This window comes from Pan paniscus, chromosome 16, assembly GCF_029289425.2.
Source record: "Pan paniscus chromosome 16, NHGRI_mPanPan1-v2.0_pri, whole genome shotgun sequence".
Classification (NCBI taxonomy): Eukaryota; Metazoa; Chordata; class Mammalia; order Primates; family Hominidae; genus Pan; species Pan paniscus.
In genome coordinates, this window is record NC_073265.2 from 9,960,305 (window position 1) to 9,979,627 (window position 19,323).

General features: G+C 38.8%; 1 protein-coding gene across 12 annotated transcripts in view; it reads left to right on the plus strand.

The window, feature by feature from the left end:
* Window positions 1-9,868, plus strand: part of UBE3A (ubiquitin protein ligase E3A) — a 101,464-nt gene extending 91,596 nt beyond the window's left edge. For all 12 annotated transcript variants that reach the window (XM_003828062.7, XM_014347735.5, XM_008953387.6 and 9 more), the window contains 2 exons: window positions 6,896-7,039; window positions 7,871-9,868. In XM_003828062.7, the coding sequence (XP_003828110.2) occupies window positions 6,896-7,039; window positions 7,871-7,991 (265 nt within the window). In that variant the 3' untranslated portion in view covers window positions 7,992-9,868. The remainder of the gene's footprint in view (window positions 1-6,895; window positions 7,040-7,870) is intronic.
* Window positions 9,869-19,323: the final 9,455 nt, after the last annotated feature.

Here is a 19,323-nt window from a genome sequence, read left to right on the forward strand (position 1 = left end):
CAAAGGCAGTTCTGCTAGTGAGAAATTCTTTTTGTTTTTCTCTTTCTGAAGATGACTTTATTTTCCCTTTATTCCCAACGAATAGTTTTATTTGTGCTATTTGGGGTTCGCTCAGCTTCTTGAAGCTGTAAGTTTGTGTCTTTTGCCAAACATGGAAAATTGTCAACCATTATTTCTTCAGGTGTTCTTTCAGTGTCACTCTTTTCTCCATTCTAGGCCTCTAATGATACAAATGTTGAGTCATTTGTTACTGTTCCACATGGACCTGAGGCATGGTTCATTTTTCAGTCTATTTTCTCTCTTTTGTTCAGATTTCTGTCCTTTGTCATCTTCACTCTACTGTTGAGCCCATCTAATGATTATTTTTCTCCTATTGTATTTTTTAGGTCTATAATTTCCATTTGCTTTTTTTTCCTTGTAACTTCTGTTTCTTTGCTGAGATTTTCTATTGTTTCGTTTTTGAAACAGTAGAACTTGTAATTGCTTGTCAAATCATTTCTCTGATGGCAGCATTAAGATCCTTGTCAGATAATTTCAGCATCTTACTCATCCCAGTGTTGGCGTTTTCTTTCCTTCATGTAATTTTCCTGGTTCTTGGTATGACAGATAATTTTTGGATTGTGTCTCGGACATTTTAGTTATTATATCAGGAGACTCTGTACTTTTTAAAAATTTTAACTTCAGTAGTAACCTGTTAAGGTATAGCATGTAGGTACTAGCATATATTTGTGAGCTGTGGTTCCAGTGACCATTTTTCAGAGGCTTTATGGTGCTGTTTTGGTTTGTTGCTTTTATCTCAGTCCACTGGGGCTCGCACTGGTTCCTAGTAGTGCTGCTTGAGGGGCCTTCTCCAGGCTGAGCTGCGCAGAGTGTGTTTGGGTGAGGGAAGAGGACCCCCACTAGATTTTCGTGGGCTGGAGAGTGCTTCCTGAGCCTTGTGCCTGTTGTGGCAGGCTCCCCCTTGCTGGTGTTCCTGGCAGTGCTCCTGACCACATTGTGTCCCTGGGCTGTGGAACACTTGCAGGAAAGGTGAACACTGCCAGGACCAATTATAGCAGAATTCCTCCTGCCAGTACACAGCAGCACTGTGGCTCTGGACCAGCAAGGAGAGTCTCAAGCATGGGTTTGTTTCTTTTTGATTTTAAGATTTTTCTTCTGCCTTCAGGTTCTGGTATTATTGTTCTGTTTTATTCACCTTTATGTTTCTTCTAGTTTAGTTTTAGTTTCTTTGTATTTGATGTGATTTTTTTCCTTGCATTTCTAATTACTCCTTAGTTGTGTCATGTCTTCCTTTTTTTCAGTTACCCTCATTCAGAAATTTCCCATTTCTAATGATTTGTTATTTTTTAAATTCTTTTTAGCTCAGTTTGAAATTTGTTTACAGTTTTCATGTTTTATTTGCATATTGTTTCATGTACTTTGATTTTCTGTAGGGACACCATTCTCATGTATATGCAAATACTTTTTGTCTAATAATTACACTGTTTCACTCTGTTCTGTTGGTTATTTATTTGTGTGTGTGTGTGTGTGTGTGTGTGTGTGTGTGTGTGTGTGTGTGTGTGTGTGTGTAATGAGTTTCTCATACTTGGACGAGGGAGAGATGGACCAGGATAACTTTTTTCGCTTTTTAGGGACGAGGAGAAGTCTGTGTTTTTGTAAAATGGTCAAAAATATGCCCTTGTGCTTTCTGAAACTGCCTTCTTTACTCCTCTACCCCACACATATATTTGAACTTTTTTTGGTTTTTATTACTGACCTGGTCCATTTGGAAGTTATTCCCAGAAGTTTTTCCTCGGTACAAGGTTTGTTTCTGGTGGGGGTTTGGTATTCGGGAGTTTTAAGGGCCCAGAGCTTACTACATCATGATCCCTTTGTAATCATCTGCAAATTAGATCCTGTAGAACTTTTTAAAACTTTAAGCCCTGTTTTCAGATTGGCCTGTGCTTTCCAGTGGGTTGGCAGTGTTCTCAGGGCTGTCAGATACCCAGTCAGTTACCTTGCGTCTGCTTCCTTACTAACCAGTCTTGTAGTTGTCAGAGCTTTGTTTCTGTCCAAATATATGCAATGGTTCATGGTTTTGTTGTAGATAATGTCTCTGGGTCTTTGGTTTTCTCATTCAGTTTGCTCTTTTTGTAGGGGAGGTTGGGAGGGAATAAAACAAAAAATAATAATAATAATAACTATGTCGTTGCCATCATCATCTTTCCAGAACCTGCTACCTGCCCTTCACCTGATTTTCGTATTTATCAGTATCATTACCTTAATCTGTTATCTCATTGGGGATTGCAAAATGGCTGTTTGGGGAAAAAAAATCTCCATCTGCTTGTCCTACATATATACCTGGCATTCTTTTTTCTCATCATTGGGTGCCATTTGATTACCTTGAAAAACAGTTCTACAGAAAAGGCATGATAAAATAGATTTAAGGTTTTTAGAGTAAGGAGTTAATGTAATAATTTTAATAGTGACAATTTAATTTTGTTTTTTGGTTGGTTTTTGCTGCCTTTTTGAATATTATGAACTAATGAATGTTTTTGTATTTAATACGTTTCACAGTCATTACTCTAAATGATATTCAAATTGCTTAGCTTTCGTGTGCTTTTAAAATGACCCTATTAGATTTTGAGATTTCTAACTAATCTCGAACATTCATTCTCAGGCCTGGAATAAGTTATTTTTCCAATAAATTGTTGGAGAATGGCATTTAGAAGTCAGATTTTAGATGCAAAGTATGGCCTTTGCTTTTGAACGTTACTGCTTGTAGGCCTTATCAGAGGACAGAACTAGGAAAATAATCTTCCTAGTGTATCCTGAGAATCATCCCACATTATTGCAGAGGTGTTTTCCATTTTGTTTTGTATGACTGAATACTGCTCCTTTGTGTGGATGCAGCATAGCTTATCAATATTTATGGGCATCGAGGTTATTTTTAACCTTTTGCTGTTAGTACTAATGTCACAGTGAATCCTCTTAATGTTCATGCATTATTCCGTACATATGTAAGGTATCATTAAGATAAATTGTTAGAAGTGGGATTGTTGCATCAAATGGTAGATGCATGTGTAATTTTGCTAGATACTGCCAAATCTTCCTTCACAGAAAAATAACATTTTGCATTCCCACCAGCAGTTTACAACAGTATCTCTTTTCTTAAAACTTTCCGAACAGAATGTGTTGTTAAATGTGGATGTTTACTTATTTGCCAATTGAGAAATGGTATTTTACTATAGTTACAATTTTTGAGCTTACCTCAGTTATGAATGATAATGGACATTTTTTCTTGTACTTAAGAGCTGTTTATAGTTTTATATAGTCTTTTGCTCATTTTGCTGCTCAGCTGGTCGTTTTCTTCATTTTTAGAAACTTTATATGTTAAGGAGATTAGTCCTTTAACGCTGGTAAATTTGCAAATATTTTTTCCCAGTTTGTCATTTGTCTTTTAACCTTGCTTATAGGATTTTTTTGCCAAATGAAAGCTTTTATGTTTGTGTAGTTAGCTATTAATCTTTTTCGTTATTATGCTTTGATATGCATTTCTTTAGTTATGTTTATTTTATTCATTTTCTTTGTTTTTTAATTTTCTAGAGTCTGTCCTCAGTAGAAATTTTAGTCATACTGCTGCTTCTTTGGTCACCTTATAATAAAATTAGCCTTTATTTCCAAAGTTACCTTGCATATTTCTTCAGTATTTTTTAGTATTCTTATTTGTATTTAAGATGTGCTCATTTCTTTCTGAATTTGTATTTCTCATCACTGGTGGTCTGTCTTGTCTGCTGCATTCTCCTTTTGTGTTGGAATGTGGTGTTACTAGTTTCCCGTTGTTTATGACTGAATTTTTCTGGTCTACTTTTGTCTACCGGAAAGTTTTGCTTCTCATTCGCCAGACTCTTCCCATAATAACTTTATTTAGACTTCCGAATTCTGTTTTTCTTGTTTATGTTTCTATAATAGATGTTACTTTTTTCTGGACCTGTTATTACTAGACCTCATGGTGGAGCAGGGAGGAATTTGTGTGGCTTTAGGGGTCTTGGTTGAAGGGATCCCTCTTCTGTTGCTTTAGTAAGGGCAGAATCACCACTTTCTGATTTTTCAGCTCCATGTAGCTTAATGAAGACTCTTTTTCATTAGCTGCTTCCACCCCTTTACAGCTGCTTAAGGGACACTTCTGCTTTTGAAGGTACCCCCCTTCCTTTCGTGCATGGTGCCTTCCTGAGCCTGCCATTGCTGGACCCAAGTACTTTTCTGTAGTCCTTCCTTTAACCATGTGTTGCCAATGCTCTAACCTACCCTCAGTAGTGCTCTGTTGAGGGGCAGGTGGTGGAGGGGGTGGGGTCTGGCCTTGGGTGATCCCTAATCAGTATGATTCCGCACAAGCCACTCTTTGATGTAGCTCCTGCTGGACCCTGCTCATTTCCCCACTTCTTTGGTATTTGGAGTTTATTGTTCTGTCTCCTAGTTTTACTCTAGACCTAAGTCATAGGTTTTTTTTTTTATTTCTCCCCTTTTTGATCCGGGTAGATTTTTAGAGATGTGAGTAGGATGTGATCGATACAGCCACCACTTTTATCTGGAAACCTGGAAGCTTCTTCGTGTTTTCTTCAGCTTTCTAAATATATGCATTCTTGTTTAATTCAAAATGTTAATGTAACACACATAACACTTATAGGAATAGAGACGCATTTTGTTCCTTGTTTTCATTGTATAAAATTTTTAAAGGTTTCGTTTAAAAGTCCAAAGAAACAGCTCCGTAATAATATAGCCAGACTGGTCATTGTGACCACTGCTGATCTGCCACTTCCTGCAGGGTCTGTCTCTGTTCTTCGGTGGTGCTCTTTGGTCTACCTCCTTAGGTGTAGCTGGTTCAGTTAAGCTTCAGAGCCCTCCTGCAGTGTGAGGAGGCTTTATTACCACCCACTGCAGGGCAGCTTTTCTGCTATGTTGGAGGGTTCTGTGCTACAGCAGACTTGTTTTCTCTTGTCAGCCTCCCCAAAAGGAGTATCATGAACTGGGGTCTGATTCCTCTCCTCCTTACCTGAGAGATGCTCCTGCAAGTTTCATGTCCAGTTTTCTGTTGTTGTGTGTTTCTTTTTTGTTTTCTCTTGCTGACTGGTGGATTTGTAAAGGGGCGGGGAAGGGAAGTGGCAAGAGATTGGAGAAAGCCAAGAATTCTAATAAAACTTTTAAGTTATTTCAGATAAATGGTGTTGCAGCAACAAAAATGCCAGCATTTTGGTAATAAAAATGGTATGTTGGGATATTAGAATATCAAAAGGTAGAAAATTGTAATTACTCGTTTGGGATGTGTGATGTTCTCTGCTAACATTCTGGAATTTTTTTTTTTTTGAGATGAAATTTTTTTTTTTTTTTGAGATGGCTCAAAATGTTTCCCAGGCTAGAGTGCAATGGTGTGATCTCAGCTCATTGCAGCCTCCGCCTCCCATGTTCAAGCAATTCTTCTGCCTTGGCCTCCCAAGTAGCTGAGATTACAGGCATCTGCCACCACGCCCGGCTAATTTTTGTATTTTAGTAGAGACAGGGTTTCACCACGTTGGTCAGGCTGATCTTGAACCCCTGACCTCAGGTGATCCACTGGCCTCAGCCTCCCAAAGTGCTGGGATTACAGGCATGAGCCACCACACCTGGCTGTGGAAAGAACTTTCTAAATAACTATTAAAATGCATTTTATATTATATAAGCAACTAAAAATACTTTAATTTTTTTTTTAATTTTTTAATCTTAACATTATTTAGCTATAGGCCAGGCGCGGTGGCTCATGCCTGCAATCCCAGCACTTTGGGACGCCAAGGTGGGCAGATCACGAGGTCAGGAGATCGAGACCCATCCTGGCTAACATGGTGAAACCCTGCCTCTACTAAACGTACAGAAAATTAGCCAGGCGTGGTGGCAGGCACCTATAGTCCCAGCCACTTGGGAGGCTGAGGCAGGAGAATGGCGCGAACCCAGGAGGCGGAGCTTGCAATGAGCCGAGATCGCGTCACTGCACTCCAGCCTGAGCGACAGAGCAAGACTCTGTCTCAAAAAAAAAAAATTTATTTAGCTATGAACTAGTGTATATATGTTTTATAGATGCCTGATTATTCAAATAAACTTCAAGATTGCACTTTATGAGCTTGTATTTCGTTTTTTAGAACTCAAACTAACATAAGTGTCATTAAAACATAGCTTTTATTACATGGATTTTAGGAATGCCACAGGATAAATCATTCTCTTAAAATAACTGCAGGTGGCAGAAATGTCAGAATAATTCTCCTCCTCCATACACAGCACATATTACTTGTTTAAAGTATTCTGGTTCATATAAAAATTGAACTTTTGTATTACTGCTATTAGGTATGTAGTTGTTTGCATTTGGGGCCAGTTGGTTGGGGCAGGGGGTCTTTTTTTCTTTTGTCCTTAATCTGTATCACTTTTTCCTCCCAAAGTTGAGTTAAAGGATGAGTAGACCAGGAGAATAAAGGAGAAAGGATAAATAAAATATATACCCAAAGGCACCTGGAGTTAATTTTTCCAAATATTCATTTCAGTCTTTTTCAATTCATAGGATTTTGTCTTTTGCTCATTACTGACTGCATAATGTGATTATACCATAGTTTAAATAGTCACTTCCTGTTACTACACACTTGGGTTTTCTCAATTTTTTACTATTGTAGTACTAATATTTTACTATACTGTAATCTAATCTAAATTTTTATGTATTCAGAGCTGTTCAGGATAAATTTGCTTGGAAATTTTTAAATCACCAGAAGTGATACTATCCTGATAATTAACTTCCAAGTTGTCTCTTAATATAGTTTTAATGCAAATCATAAGCTTATGTTAGTACCAGTCATAATGAATGCCAAACTGAAACCAGTATTGTATTTTTTCTCATTAGGGAGTTCTGGGAAATCGTTCATTCATTTACAGATGAACAGAAAAGACTCTTCTTGCAGTTTACAACGGGCACAGACAGAGCACCTGTGGGAGGACTAGGAAAATTAAAGATGATTATAGCCAAAAATGGCCCAGACACAGAAAGGTAGGTAATTATTAACTTGTGACTGTATACCTACCGAAAACCTTGCATTCCTCGTCACATACATATGAACTGTCTTTATAGTTTCTGAGCACATTCGTGATTTTATATACAAATCCCCAAATCATATTAGACAATTGAGAAAATACTTTGCTGTCATTGTGTGAGGAAACTTGTAAGAAATTGCCCTAGTTAAAAATTATTATGGGGCTCACATTGGTTTGGAATTTTTCAAATTAGTGTGATTCATTTACTTTTTTGATTCCCAGCTTGTTAATTGAAAGCCATATAACATGATCATCTATTTAGAATGGTTACATTGAGGCTCGGAAGATTATCATTTGATTATGCTAGAATCCCGTTATCAAATCATTTTCATAGTCATATTGCCAGCAGTGTTTCTAATAAGCATTTAAGAGCACACACTTTGCAGTCTTGTAAAACAGGTTTGAGTATTTTCTCCACCTTAGAGGAAGTTACTTGACTTCTCAGTGACCTAACCTCTAAAGTGCATTTACTGATGTCCTCTCTGTGGTTTTGTTGTGGAAAGATTTAGTTAAATGAACTGTAAGAATTCAGTACCTAAAATAGTATCTGTTATGTAGTAAAAACTCAATGGATACAGTATCTTATCATCGTCACTAGCTTTGAGTAATTTATAGGATAAAGGCAACTTGGTAGTTACACAACAAAAAGTTTATGATTTGCATTAATGTATAGTTTGCATTGCAGACCGTCTCAACTATATACAATCTAAAAATAGGAGCATTTAATTCTAAGTGTATTTCCCATGACTTACTGTTTTCCTGTTTTTTTCCCCTTTTCTCTATTTAGGTTACCTACATCTCATACTTGCTTTAATGTGCTTTTACTTCCGGAATACTCAAGCAAAGAAAAACTTAAAGAGAGATTGTTGAAGGCCATCACGTATGCCAAAGGATTTGGCATGCTGTAAAACAAAACAAAACAAAACAAAAAAAAGGAAGAAAAAAAAAGAAAAAAATTTTAAAAATTTTAAAAATATAACGAGGGATAAATTTTTGGTGGTGATAGTGTCCCAGTACAAAAAGGCTGTAAGATAGTCAACCACAGTAGTCACCTATGTCTGTGCCTCCCTTCTTTATTGGGGACATGTGGGCTGGAACAGCAGATTTCAGCTACATATATGAACAAATCCTTTATTATTATTATAATTATTTTTTTGCGTGAAAGTGTTACATATTCTTTCACTTGTATGTACAGAGAGGTTTTTCTGAATATTTATTTTAAGGGTTAAATCACTTTTGCTTGTGTTTATTACTGCTTGAGGTTGAGCCTTTTGAGTATTTAAAAATATACCAACAGAACTACTCTCCCAAGGAAAATATTGCCACCATTTGTAGACCACGTAACCTTCAAGTATGTGCTACTTTTTTGTCCCTGTATCTAACTCAAATCAGGAACTGTATTTTTTTTAATGATTTGCTTTTGAAACTTGAAGTCTTGAAAACAGTGTGATGCAATTACTGCTGTTCTAGCCCCCAAAGAAGAGTTTTCTGTGCAAAATCTTGAGAATCAATAAAGAAAGATGGAAGGGAGAAATTGGAATGTTTTAACTGCAGCCCTCAGAACTTTAGTAACAGCACAACAAATTAAAAACAAACAACTCATGCCACAGTATGTCGTCTTCATGTGTCTTGCAATGAACTGTTTCAGTAGCCAATCCTCTTTCTTAGTATATGAAAGGACAGGGATTTTTGTTCTTGTTGTTCTTGTTGTTGTTTTAAGTTTACTGGGGAAAGTGCATTTGGCCAAATGAAATGGTAGTCAAGCCTATTGCAACAAAGTTAGGAAGTTTGTTGTTTGTTTATTATAAACAAAAAGCATGTGAAAGTGCACTTAAGATAGAGTTTTTATTAATTACTTACTTATTACCTAGATTTTAAATAGACAATCCAAAGTCTCCCCTTCGTGTTGCCATCATCTTGTTGAATCAGCCATTTTATCGAGGCACGTGATCAGTGTTGCAACATAATGAAAAAGATGGCTACTGTGCCTTGTGTTACTTAATCATACAGTAAGCTGACCTGGAAATGAATGAAACTATTACTCCTAAGAATTACATTGTATAGCCCCACAGGTTAAATTTAATTAATTAATTCAAAACATGTTAAATGTTACTTTCATGTACTATGGAAAAGTACAAGTAGGTTTACATTACTGATTTCCAGAAGTAAGTAGTTTCCCCTTTCCTAGTCTTCTGTGTATGTGATGTTGTTAATTAATTTCTTTTATTGCATTATGAAATAAAAGGATTATGTATTTTTAACTAAGGTGAGACATTGATATATCCTTTTGCTACAAGCTATAGCTAATGTGCTGAGCTTGTGCCTTGGTGATTGATTGATTGATTGTTTTAACTGATTACTGTAGATCAACCTGATGATTTGTTTGTTTGTTTGAAATTGGCAGGAAAAATGCAGCTTTCAAATCATTGGGGGGAGAAAAAGGATGTCTTTCAGGATTATTTTAATTAATTTTTTTCATAATTGAGACAGAACTGTTTGTTATGTACCATAATGCTAAATAAAACTGTGGCACTTTTCACCATAATTTAATTTAGTGGAAAAAGAAGACAATGCTTTCCATATTGTGATAAGGTAACATGGGGTTTTTCTGGGCCAGCCTTTAGAACACTGTTAGGGTACATACGCTACCTTGATGAAAGGGACCTTCGTGCAACTGTAGTCATCTTAAAGGCTTCTCATCCACTGTGCTTCTTAATGTGTAATTAAAGTGAGGAGAAATTAAATACTCTGAGGGCGTTTTATATAATAAATTCGTGAAGAAATGTGTGCTCTTCAGTTCTCAAGTTTTATTATTATGGTATTTATTTATTAAAGTTCTACAATTGTAATAACGTATCCATATGACAAGTTTTAAAGTGGTAATTGAAATAGGTTATCAGATATAGAGTTGCTCACATCAAGTAGACTTTAAACAGAGTCAGAATGAACCTACCCTTAAAATTTTAGAGAAAAAAATCATCGGTTGCACAGAATAGCTGCTCTAGCTTGCTTAATTATGCCGGGCATGTTGTCACTCCTCTTACTTTTGCTGCCTTTTCATTACTATTTAATGGAATGTCCCTGAACAATAAGGAAGAGCAAAACATAGACATTTTGACTATAGTGGATACTTCCTCTACCCCAAATGTTATGTTATAAAAGTACTTTTTTTTGCCCAGGTACTCTATTATATATTTTGGTTTTCTTTGAATTAGACCTCAATCTCCAGGAAGCTCTGGAGGGAAAAAAAGGAACCATAAACTAAAGTAACTAACTGGTTTTCCAAATAAATGTAAACTTTTTTAACCTTTTATTATTATAGAACATTTCAAACATACATAAAACATGAAAACAGCCTGCAGCCAAACTTTTCTGGACCTTGGCAGCTCCAGCAAATGAGCTGGTCATCCTAACCCTGGTTTCCTGAGACAACTACTTTTGGGGATGCTTGCTTGTATAGGGAGATAGATAGATAGATACATATCAAAAAGAAACTTGAAAAAGGCTTCGAACAGAACTTGCTGATGTTACTCATCCCTCCTCGGTACAGACATTCTGTTAGAACAGATGGTTGTAATGGGGCAGCATCACTCCCTATTCCCATTAAAAACATGACCATTCTGAGATTTCAGGCCCCTTCGAGGAATTTTTCTCAAGAATTCCATACAAACTGTCAGAGGAAGAAATGTCGTCCCAAGACTAGTCCCTGTGTAGTCTTGATCCCTTTACCCCTTTACCTGCTTACTGTAATTTTTTTCTCCGCCAGTGTCTAAGCGCCATCTGTACCCCTCCCACCCTTCCATGAGCCACTGTATAATCCAAAAACACACCTTCCATTTGCTCCCTCACTTGTCTCCTTTTACCTCAACAGTGTTAGTGTGTAAAGAATTGCCTGGGGAGGGTAGAGGGTTTTACAAGTACAGAGTCCCAAGTCTTTTCTCCCCTCCCTGTTAGTGGGTTGGCATTTGTTAACAGGCACTGCAAGATTTTGATGCAGGTGTGGGGTAGATATCACTGTGAAAGGCTACTAATGCATGGTAGTTTCACCGAAAGTACAGTCTTCAAGGATCCTCATAATCTCCTCATTGCCAAAATCAGTAACATCTATAACCTTGACAACACCCTAGCTTGGGCTGTTGCTTCTCTGGCTACTTGTTTTTCCATCCCAGTTTACCCAGATTTTAGATGGATACTCCTCCAATTCTGCTTAAAGTCCTTACCTGTTCTTGCCCAGTTCCCTCTAGTCAACCTCAGTCACTCCCAAAGATTCTTCCCCAATCCCATATCTTCTGCTCAGACCTCTGTCTCTGGGATTTCTTTGTTACCTCAAAGTCAGTAGGCCTAAAAACAAAATTCTTCATCTTGCATCTCTATCTTTGTTTCTTTTTAAGAAATGTAACCTTCACCCCAATCATCAAAATCTCTCATTCCTCAATTGTCACAGGTTGTCACTTCTTTCCCCCTAAACCTCTCCCATCATTCCTTCCTTCTTTATACTGCCCTTACAGGTCCTGATCCTCTGACTCACCCGGACATTCTTAGCAGCTGCCTAATTTCACTCCCTGACTCTCATCTCCCTCTTCCAATCCTTTTCATTGTGCTAGAACACTATCTTGCTAATTTTAATATCCTCTGCATTCAGTGCCTCCACAGATTGCCCCCTCACTGACCTTTCCAATTTGGCCTTGTGTTACACACTTTTCTCCCTGCATTCCTACCCAGCATCTTCACTTGTCATATTTCTCAAATACTCTTCATGACCAGATATTTCAAGTACCTCATCCATGAAGACTTCATCAACCCCCAAAGTGCCTCCAATGCTTCCGTGGTAGCACAGCATAATGGGGTACATTTCTTAGTTGAACAGTGAGGAGTCACTGGGATTCTTACGGAGTGTCTTAGGGTCTCCTCTTGATACTCTTTCCACATTTCAGTTAAGGAATTTTCTTACATTTTTTTTTCTTCTAATAACCTTTGCCTGGAGTGTAAGTAAATTCATGATAGAGACTCATTTAAAAAAAAAACAAAAAAACCATTTTGCCTTTCACATGTTGTTGCCTCCATCTTTCTGTTATCTTGTCAGTGTTGCCACCTAAATGATTGAAAATGACCGAGCATGCAGTAGAATGTAGTGAAGTTTCCTATTTCATCCATTTTTTGCATAAGTGCATTGGTATCTGTATATCCATCTGCCCAAGCACCAGTTGTTGAAAAGACTATTATTTCCCCATGAATGGTCCTGGTACCCTTGTCAAAGAACAGTTGACCATAAATATAAGACTTTCTGGATTCTCAGTCTTACTCCATTGCCCTATATGTCTGTCGTTATACCAGCACCGCACTGTCTTGATTGCTGTAGCTTGGTAGTAAGTTTAGATTTGGGATGTGCAAGTCCTCCATTTTTTTTTTTTTTTCCAAAATCATTTTGTCTGTTTTGGGTCCCTTGCATTGCATATGAATTTTTATATGATCATTGTGTCAATTTCTGCAAAACAGCTGGGATCTTGATAGGGATTTAGTTGAATTGGTAGATAAATTTGAGAAATAACTGCTATTTTAATGGTGTTAGGTTTTCTGTTCCATGACTGTGGGATGTCTTTGCATTTGCTTAGGTCTTTATTTCAGTGATGTTTTAGAGATTTCAGTGTGCAAGTCTTGACGTCTTTAATTTTTTTGTAAGTATTTTACTCTTATTGATGCCACTTTAATTATATGATTATTTTCTAATTTTTATTTTTGTATTCATCACTGGTGTTAGAAATAAAATTAATTTTTGTATATTGATTTTGTATATTGTAGCTTTTCTAAAATTCTTTTTTTGTCACTTAGTATTTTTTGCATATGAGATCATGCATCTGTGAACAGAAATACTTTTACTTCTTCCTTTCCAGTCTAGATTCCTATTATTTCATTTTCTTGCCTTAGTGTGCTGGCTAGCACCTCCAGTACAATATTGGATAGAAGTGACAAGAGCAGACATCTTTTTCTTGTTCCTGATTTTAAGGGGAAAGCATTCAGTCTTTCACCATTGAGTATGATGTTAGCTAGCTGTGGGTTTGCTTCAAGTTGAGGAAATTCTTTTATTAAACCTAGTTTACTGAGTGTTTTTTAATCAAAAAAAAAAAAAGGAGGGGCTGTGGGTTTTGTTAAATGCTTCTTCTGTATCAAGATTTTCATGTTGTTTTGTCCTTTATTAATATGTTGTATTAATGGACTTTTGTATATTGAATTAACTTTGCATTCCTGGGATAATCTCAGTTGTCCATGCTACATAAACCTTGTTCTGTGCTGCTGGATTTGGTTTGCTAGTATTTTGTTTAGAATGTTTGCATCTATATTCATAAGGAATATTGGTCTCTAGTTTTCATATTATATATCTGTCCAGTTTGGGGATGAGAGTCATACTCCTGACAGAATGAATTGGGAGCTTTCCCTGTTCTTAAACCTACTGAGGTATTTTTTAAGTGAACTACTTGGAGACCTTCACCTGTGATCTTCAGATGCTGGGGGACACAGGGATGGTACCTGACTCTGAAAAGGGTCTCAGGGTAAGACGTGTCTGAACTGGCCTGTGGCAGTTAACTAAAGAGTACTCCTACCAATAATGGAGTCAAGATGTATGTTTCCCATAGGCCATGCTGGTCACTGAAAGAGATGGGCTATGAGCCATCTTGAAAACTACCCTGCACAAATGGACTGCCGGCCTGGAGCCAGGCACCCTGCAGCTGAGTGCCATATAATGTTGAAGCTGTTGAGGGAGGAGAGGTTGGAAGCTGCCAGCTTAGAGAATCTCAGCTGTGGTTTCCAGCAGGGTGTATTCCAGGAAAGAAAGTCATTCCCCACCCTGGCTCAAAGTAATAATTAACAGTGACTGGGTAAGGCAGGATCTTTTTTTCTAATTCCCTCCCCTCCAGAAAGGGCAGCAACAGCTCTTGAATGGGAAAGAAGGTGGAGGGAGGAAAAGAAAAACCAATTGCCCCAACACTGCTGTCTTTAAGCTTCCCACCCAAAGACCTCAGTAAGAGGCGGAATTATGTTTTCAATTAAGAGAGAGTTTGGCATCTTGGTGTTTCAAAGGTGTAGGCTTTTTAATACCTAGAGAAACTGATGATTTGTTGATTACCAAAAAGGGACCAGAAAAGCTACATAGCCTGAGATTTCATCCCCAGAAAAACGAATCCAGAGAGCAGACTTGCAAAAAAAAAAAAAAAAAAAAAAAAAAAAAAAAAAAAACCGTTCTGTCTCTGCCTCTCCCACTACACATACACACTGAGAAAGAGAGTCTTCATGATTTGGTAAATTAGACCCATGGAAAGACTCGGGACATTTAGGATGATGATATTTATGATGAGGAAGATTTCTATGGGAAACTTTTTTTAACTTGTCTCTAATCCTATTCCAGCTGAAGTTTGAATTTTTTTCCTTTCATTAACATTTACTGGGCAAATACCTATTGAATGTTTGCCATTTTGCAGTGTGCCATTTATTTTCAGGCTGATTCAGAGCTGCTTTGTTGAATCAAGAAGTCTGTTGCAGGGAGACAATCTAGTTAGACCAGGCATAAGTACAAACCACTAAGGGTAAAAGAAGTATGTGAAAGTACAATGTGGGCAGAGAATTCAGATCCAAAAATACTGCAGATAGGTGATGAAGGTCAAGCCGAATCTTGACATACAGGATAGGTGTATGTGAGTGAGTTAGGCGGAAAGTCTAGTATGTCTGAGTGTCAGGCTGTAAGGGATTAAGATGAGATTGGGAAGGCAGGCAGGTCAGATAATGAGGGCCTTATAGACCATACCAAGGACTTTGGACTTTTATTTTGCAGACGTTAAGAAGCAAAGACATAATCACTTTTCATTTTATGTTTATTACAAACTGAAAGAGCACAAGTGCACATGTGGTCTTTGCAGTTAAGTTATTGCCATAATTCTAAAAAGGCAGATAATCTGAAGATAGAAGGGAGGCCACAGTCCAAGACATGCTAGGGACCCAGTGATTGATTCAGTGCTCATGCATGGGAAAGATAAGAGTCAAAGACAACTCCCGCATTTCAGGTTTTGAGAGCTGGATGGACAGTGTTGCTGTTAGGTCTATAGAGAAGAGGAGTGGATTTTGAAGGGAAAATTATTAATAGTACAATTGAATGATGTTTTAGTTGTGTCTGAGGGATATCCAGGGAGAGCTGTCCTAAGGCAATTAAAAATATGGGTCTAGAGAAAAACGTACACAGAAGATAAAAATGTATGACTCCAGCACATAGACCATAGCTGATCCTGTGGCTAGGAAAATTATCCTGGAAAAGGCAGAGAGGAGAGAAGGACAAGGATGGAATCCATGGAAATGCTAGCATTTGAGAGTTATACACGGAACCCACAGTAGAGGCAAATGAGAAAAAGCAGGTTTGTTTTTGTCTGCTCCAGTAGACAGACACCAAGCTCCATGAGGGCAGAGACTTTGTCTTATTCGTGGCTGTACCTCCAGTGCATAGAGGAGACTGTACATGTGCTTTGTGGACCCACGCAGTTACTGGGGTGTCTCAGAAATTTCCCATCCTCCTCCCTACTGTGTCTTTGCATAACCCTGGCTGGGCCTCCCTTTTCTCAATGTCAACTCTCACTGTAACTTTTTTTTTTTTTTTTTTGAGACGGAGTCTCGCTCATTGCCCAGGCTGGAGTGCAGTGGCGGAATCTCAGCTCACTGCAAGCTCCGCCTCCCGGGTTCACGCCATTCTCCTGCCTCAGCTTCCTGAGTAGCTGGGACTACAGGCGCCCGCCACCACGCCCGGCTAATTTTTTTTGTATTTTTAGTAGCGACGGAGTTTCACCGTGTTAGCCAGAATGGTCTCAATCTCCTGACCTCATGATCCGCCCACCTCGGCCTTCCAAAGTGCTGGGATTATAGGCGTGAGCCGCCTCTTACTGTAACTTTTAAGAAGGGCATATATCTACTTACTGTCATCACCATAAAGATAAATCAACCAAGTGAAAATATTTTGAAACTTTGGAAATGTATAAACTCCAAAATCATCATCAGTTACATCATCAATTATGTCCCTAAAGATCCCATCACTCTGCCTCACACTGGGGTCTTGCCTACTTCTCTGTTCCAAAAGGGCACAGTAGTGGTATCAAATCTGTTTCTTGAGGCAAATGAAGTACCTTGCTCCAAAATAATCACCCACAGCAGGCAGATAACCTCCAAGTGCTTCAAGCTGAGATTGAGCAGGAGGATCCCAGCTCATCACAACTGGGTGGTAAATATACACTTGGGCCCAAATGGAAGGAAATGCATTACCCTACAATGCATACCCAACATGCTTGCATCCAGGCCCCAAATCCAGCAAAACAATGCTATTCCCCTTCAACATGTGTTAACGGAACTGAGATATTTTTCCAATTTAAATTGTGTTCCCCAAAGTCTTCATTATTCTCTAGTGCCTATTACAATCTGTGTTTTTATGTTTACTTCATGACTGCCTAATTCCCTCCTGAAATTTTAAGCCTCATGAGAGTAAGAACTATCTGTTTTCTTTACTCCACTGTCCTGTACATACATACTTGTTGTATGAATGCCACAGTGATTGCAAAGTCCAAGGGAAATGATGTTGATTCACTGCACACTGTACAGGAGGGTGTCAACCAGACTTCCAGATTTCTACAGAAATTATCAGTAAAGGGTAGTATAAGAATGGTTCCTGCATGTGAAAAATGATCTTGGATGGAGCTGTTGTGGCATTCACCTGCTCCTCATACTCTCCTGCCACTGTGCAGGGACAGCACAACCCCCGTGCTGCTTTCTTGAGTGTAGCTCATTTCAGAAAAGCAGTAAAAGGAAAACCCACTTGTTTGCTTTATGTTCCTAAGAAGGTGGTGAGTAAATCAATCACGTTATCCTAAGAAGTGACTTGAATTTTATGAAGGCTCCTTTGTTTCCATTGCACTCCTTTCTACCCATCTCTACTCCCACCTCCACCCCCACCCTCAAATCATGCTTATAATTTCCATTATTCACTTAAGGGTGGCTTTTTTCTCATCACAAACATCTGTGTGCTTTAAATAGCTTCTACATAACCGAAGTGGAAGTAGTCATGTAGAACAGCACATGGCCACTCCAGGGGACATGAGAAGCCTCTGCCTGAAGGTAGGCCTCCCTTCTGTCATCTGATCTCACACATGGCACTGCAAACCTGCAGTTATTTAGCCATGTGCTTTGTGACATTAATTTCACTTCCTTGGGTTATTCTTACCGTCTTTAGGAACTTAAATAAGAAATAAACAAATGCTATTCAAAGAGAGCTGTACCATTATTATATTCATTTAAGTGAAAAACTACCACTTCCCATATATATTTATCTCATGACCACCTAATTGATAAAAACATGTTAACTGTTATATTGCCTCAGGGAAAAAGTCTGAATGTTGATTGGAGGCACTGCAGGATAGCCATTCGATACCTGCTTTTGTGACAATAAGCTAAAGCATTGGATTTTGGTGGATTAGGGGTAAAAATGGCTTGACAGATCATCTTGTCCAGCCCTCAGTATATAGATGAGAAAACTTAGGTCTCAAGCTCTGAAGCGCTTTGCTCAGGATCGCTGGCTATTTCATATATGTAACAAGCTCCCACTTCATGCTCATTTCACAGTAGCGTGTCACTTTCAGGTCAGCTTCCTTCAGTGGGCGTTGTCTTTGCTTAATTAAATGTCAGGAGGTCCCCCCAGAAGGCTTGACTCAGGGAAGGAGGGCAGACCCTCCCAGTTCTCTCACTGACTAGCTTTCGTTTGTTGGATTGTTTTTACTGATAAAAAAGTTCAGAAATTAGAGCCAGGTTCCTGTTCACGTTCCCTACCCAAGCCCCTGAAGAAGCAAATTGGTGAATGTTCCCCAAATTCTTTTACTCTCTAGTATACAGTAAGCAGTACTGCCAGAAAGTTTCCCAAAGTCATGTTCCTCTTAGATATTTTTCCTTGAAAACTGTTGTCTGGCATGGAGATCCAACCTGTGTGGAAAGTTCCAGATGCCCTGGTCCTAGCCTCACCTGCCCTGCTTTTGCTTCCTGTTCTCACTGCTTGTCTCCAGGTTTCCATTTGAAGGCTTGCAGTGCTACTGTGCCCTTACTGTTAAATCCTGCCTTGCTTGCCATGTTTTATAGACAAGGAAAGCATTTTCTACCAGAGCTCAGGAGCAGCCTTGAGGTCAGGGGTAATGTTTTTCATTGGTAAGTATTCAGTAGTTGCTGAATGACAATTGGGTGGAAAGGGGAGGAGTGCCTTAGAAAAAATGTCTGTTCTTTGTGGTAATGAAATTGCTTCCAATTTATTTTCTGATCTCTTTGAGAACTATTTCCTGTTGTCTTCCCGCACCATGCATTCTGATTTCTGGGGCATCCCTCCCTTCCTTTATTCAAGGGGCTCTTGGAAAAGAAATCTCTGAAGAAAAAATGTGTGGGCAGTGGGAGACTTCTCATTCTCTCCACCAAATACTTAGCCCTTTCATTCATGAGAAACCCCTGCTTTAGGATGGTGTGGATCTGAGTCAGCAGGGCTGGGTTCATTTGTATATACTCCAGGTTGTGGAGGTTGTTCCTGGGTATTGGCCTTTCATTTTGGGGGTGCTCCACACTTCTGTCTCCATATACTATGTATTTAAGAAGCTTGCCTTTCGATTTCCTGCCAGTGACTGGATCTTGGGGATCACTGCACAATGCTTGTATGCCCCACTGGAGAAGTCTCTCATGGCACCTTTCCCCTCCCATGGTGGTGGAATGCTGTCCACAGAAAGCTTCTCTTCACTGTTCAGAGACTCTAAAAATAAGACCTGAACTGACTTGCTCTGCCTACTGAAAGGGGACCTCCTTATATTCACCATTGCCCTCACACCCTTTTCCTTGGAGTCTGTCTTTAGGGTCACCCTGGGAGCTGCCTGGGCCTCCACCTTCTTAAGGAGGCAACTCCTGAGAGCTGGGTAGGGACTGTCTTTGTCCAGACTGTCTGAAGAGCATCTTGTTCTTTACCTCCCTCTCCTGTTCTTGACTATTGCCTTCACTGCTGCCTCGCTCTCGTCTACCAGGGTGGTATTATAAAGTATGTCCTTGGAGGTGAGCTGTTTGACCAGCTCCTTGTTGCCTAGCAACCTAAGAAATTGTCAGAACAATCCGGCATGCATCAGCTCTGACCTTTGGAGCTTTGACTGGCATTATTTATAAAAGGCTTTCTGCTCTGTTAGCTGAGCACTGGCTTCA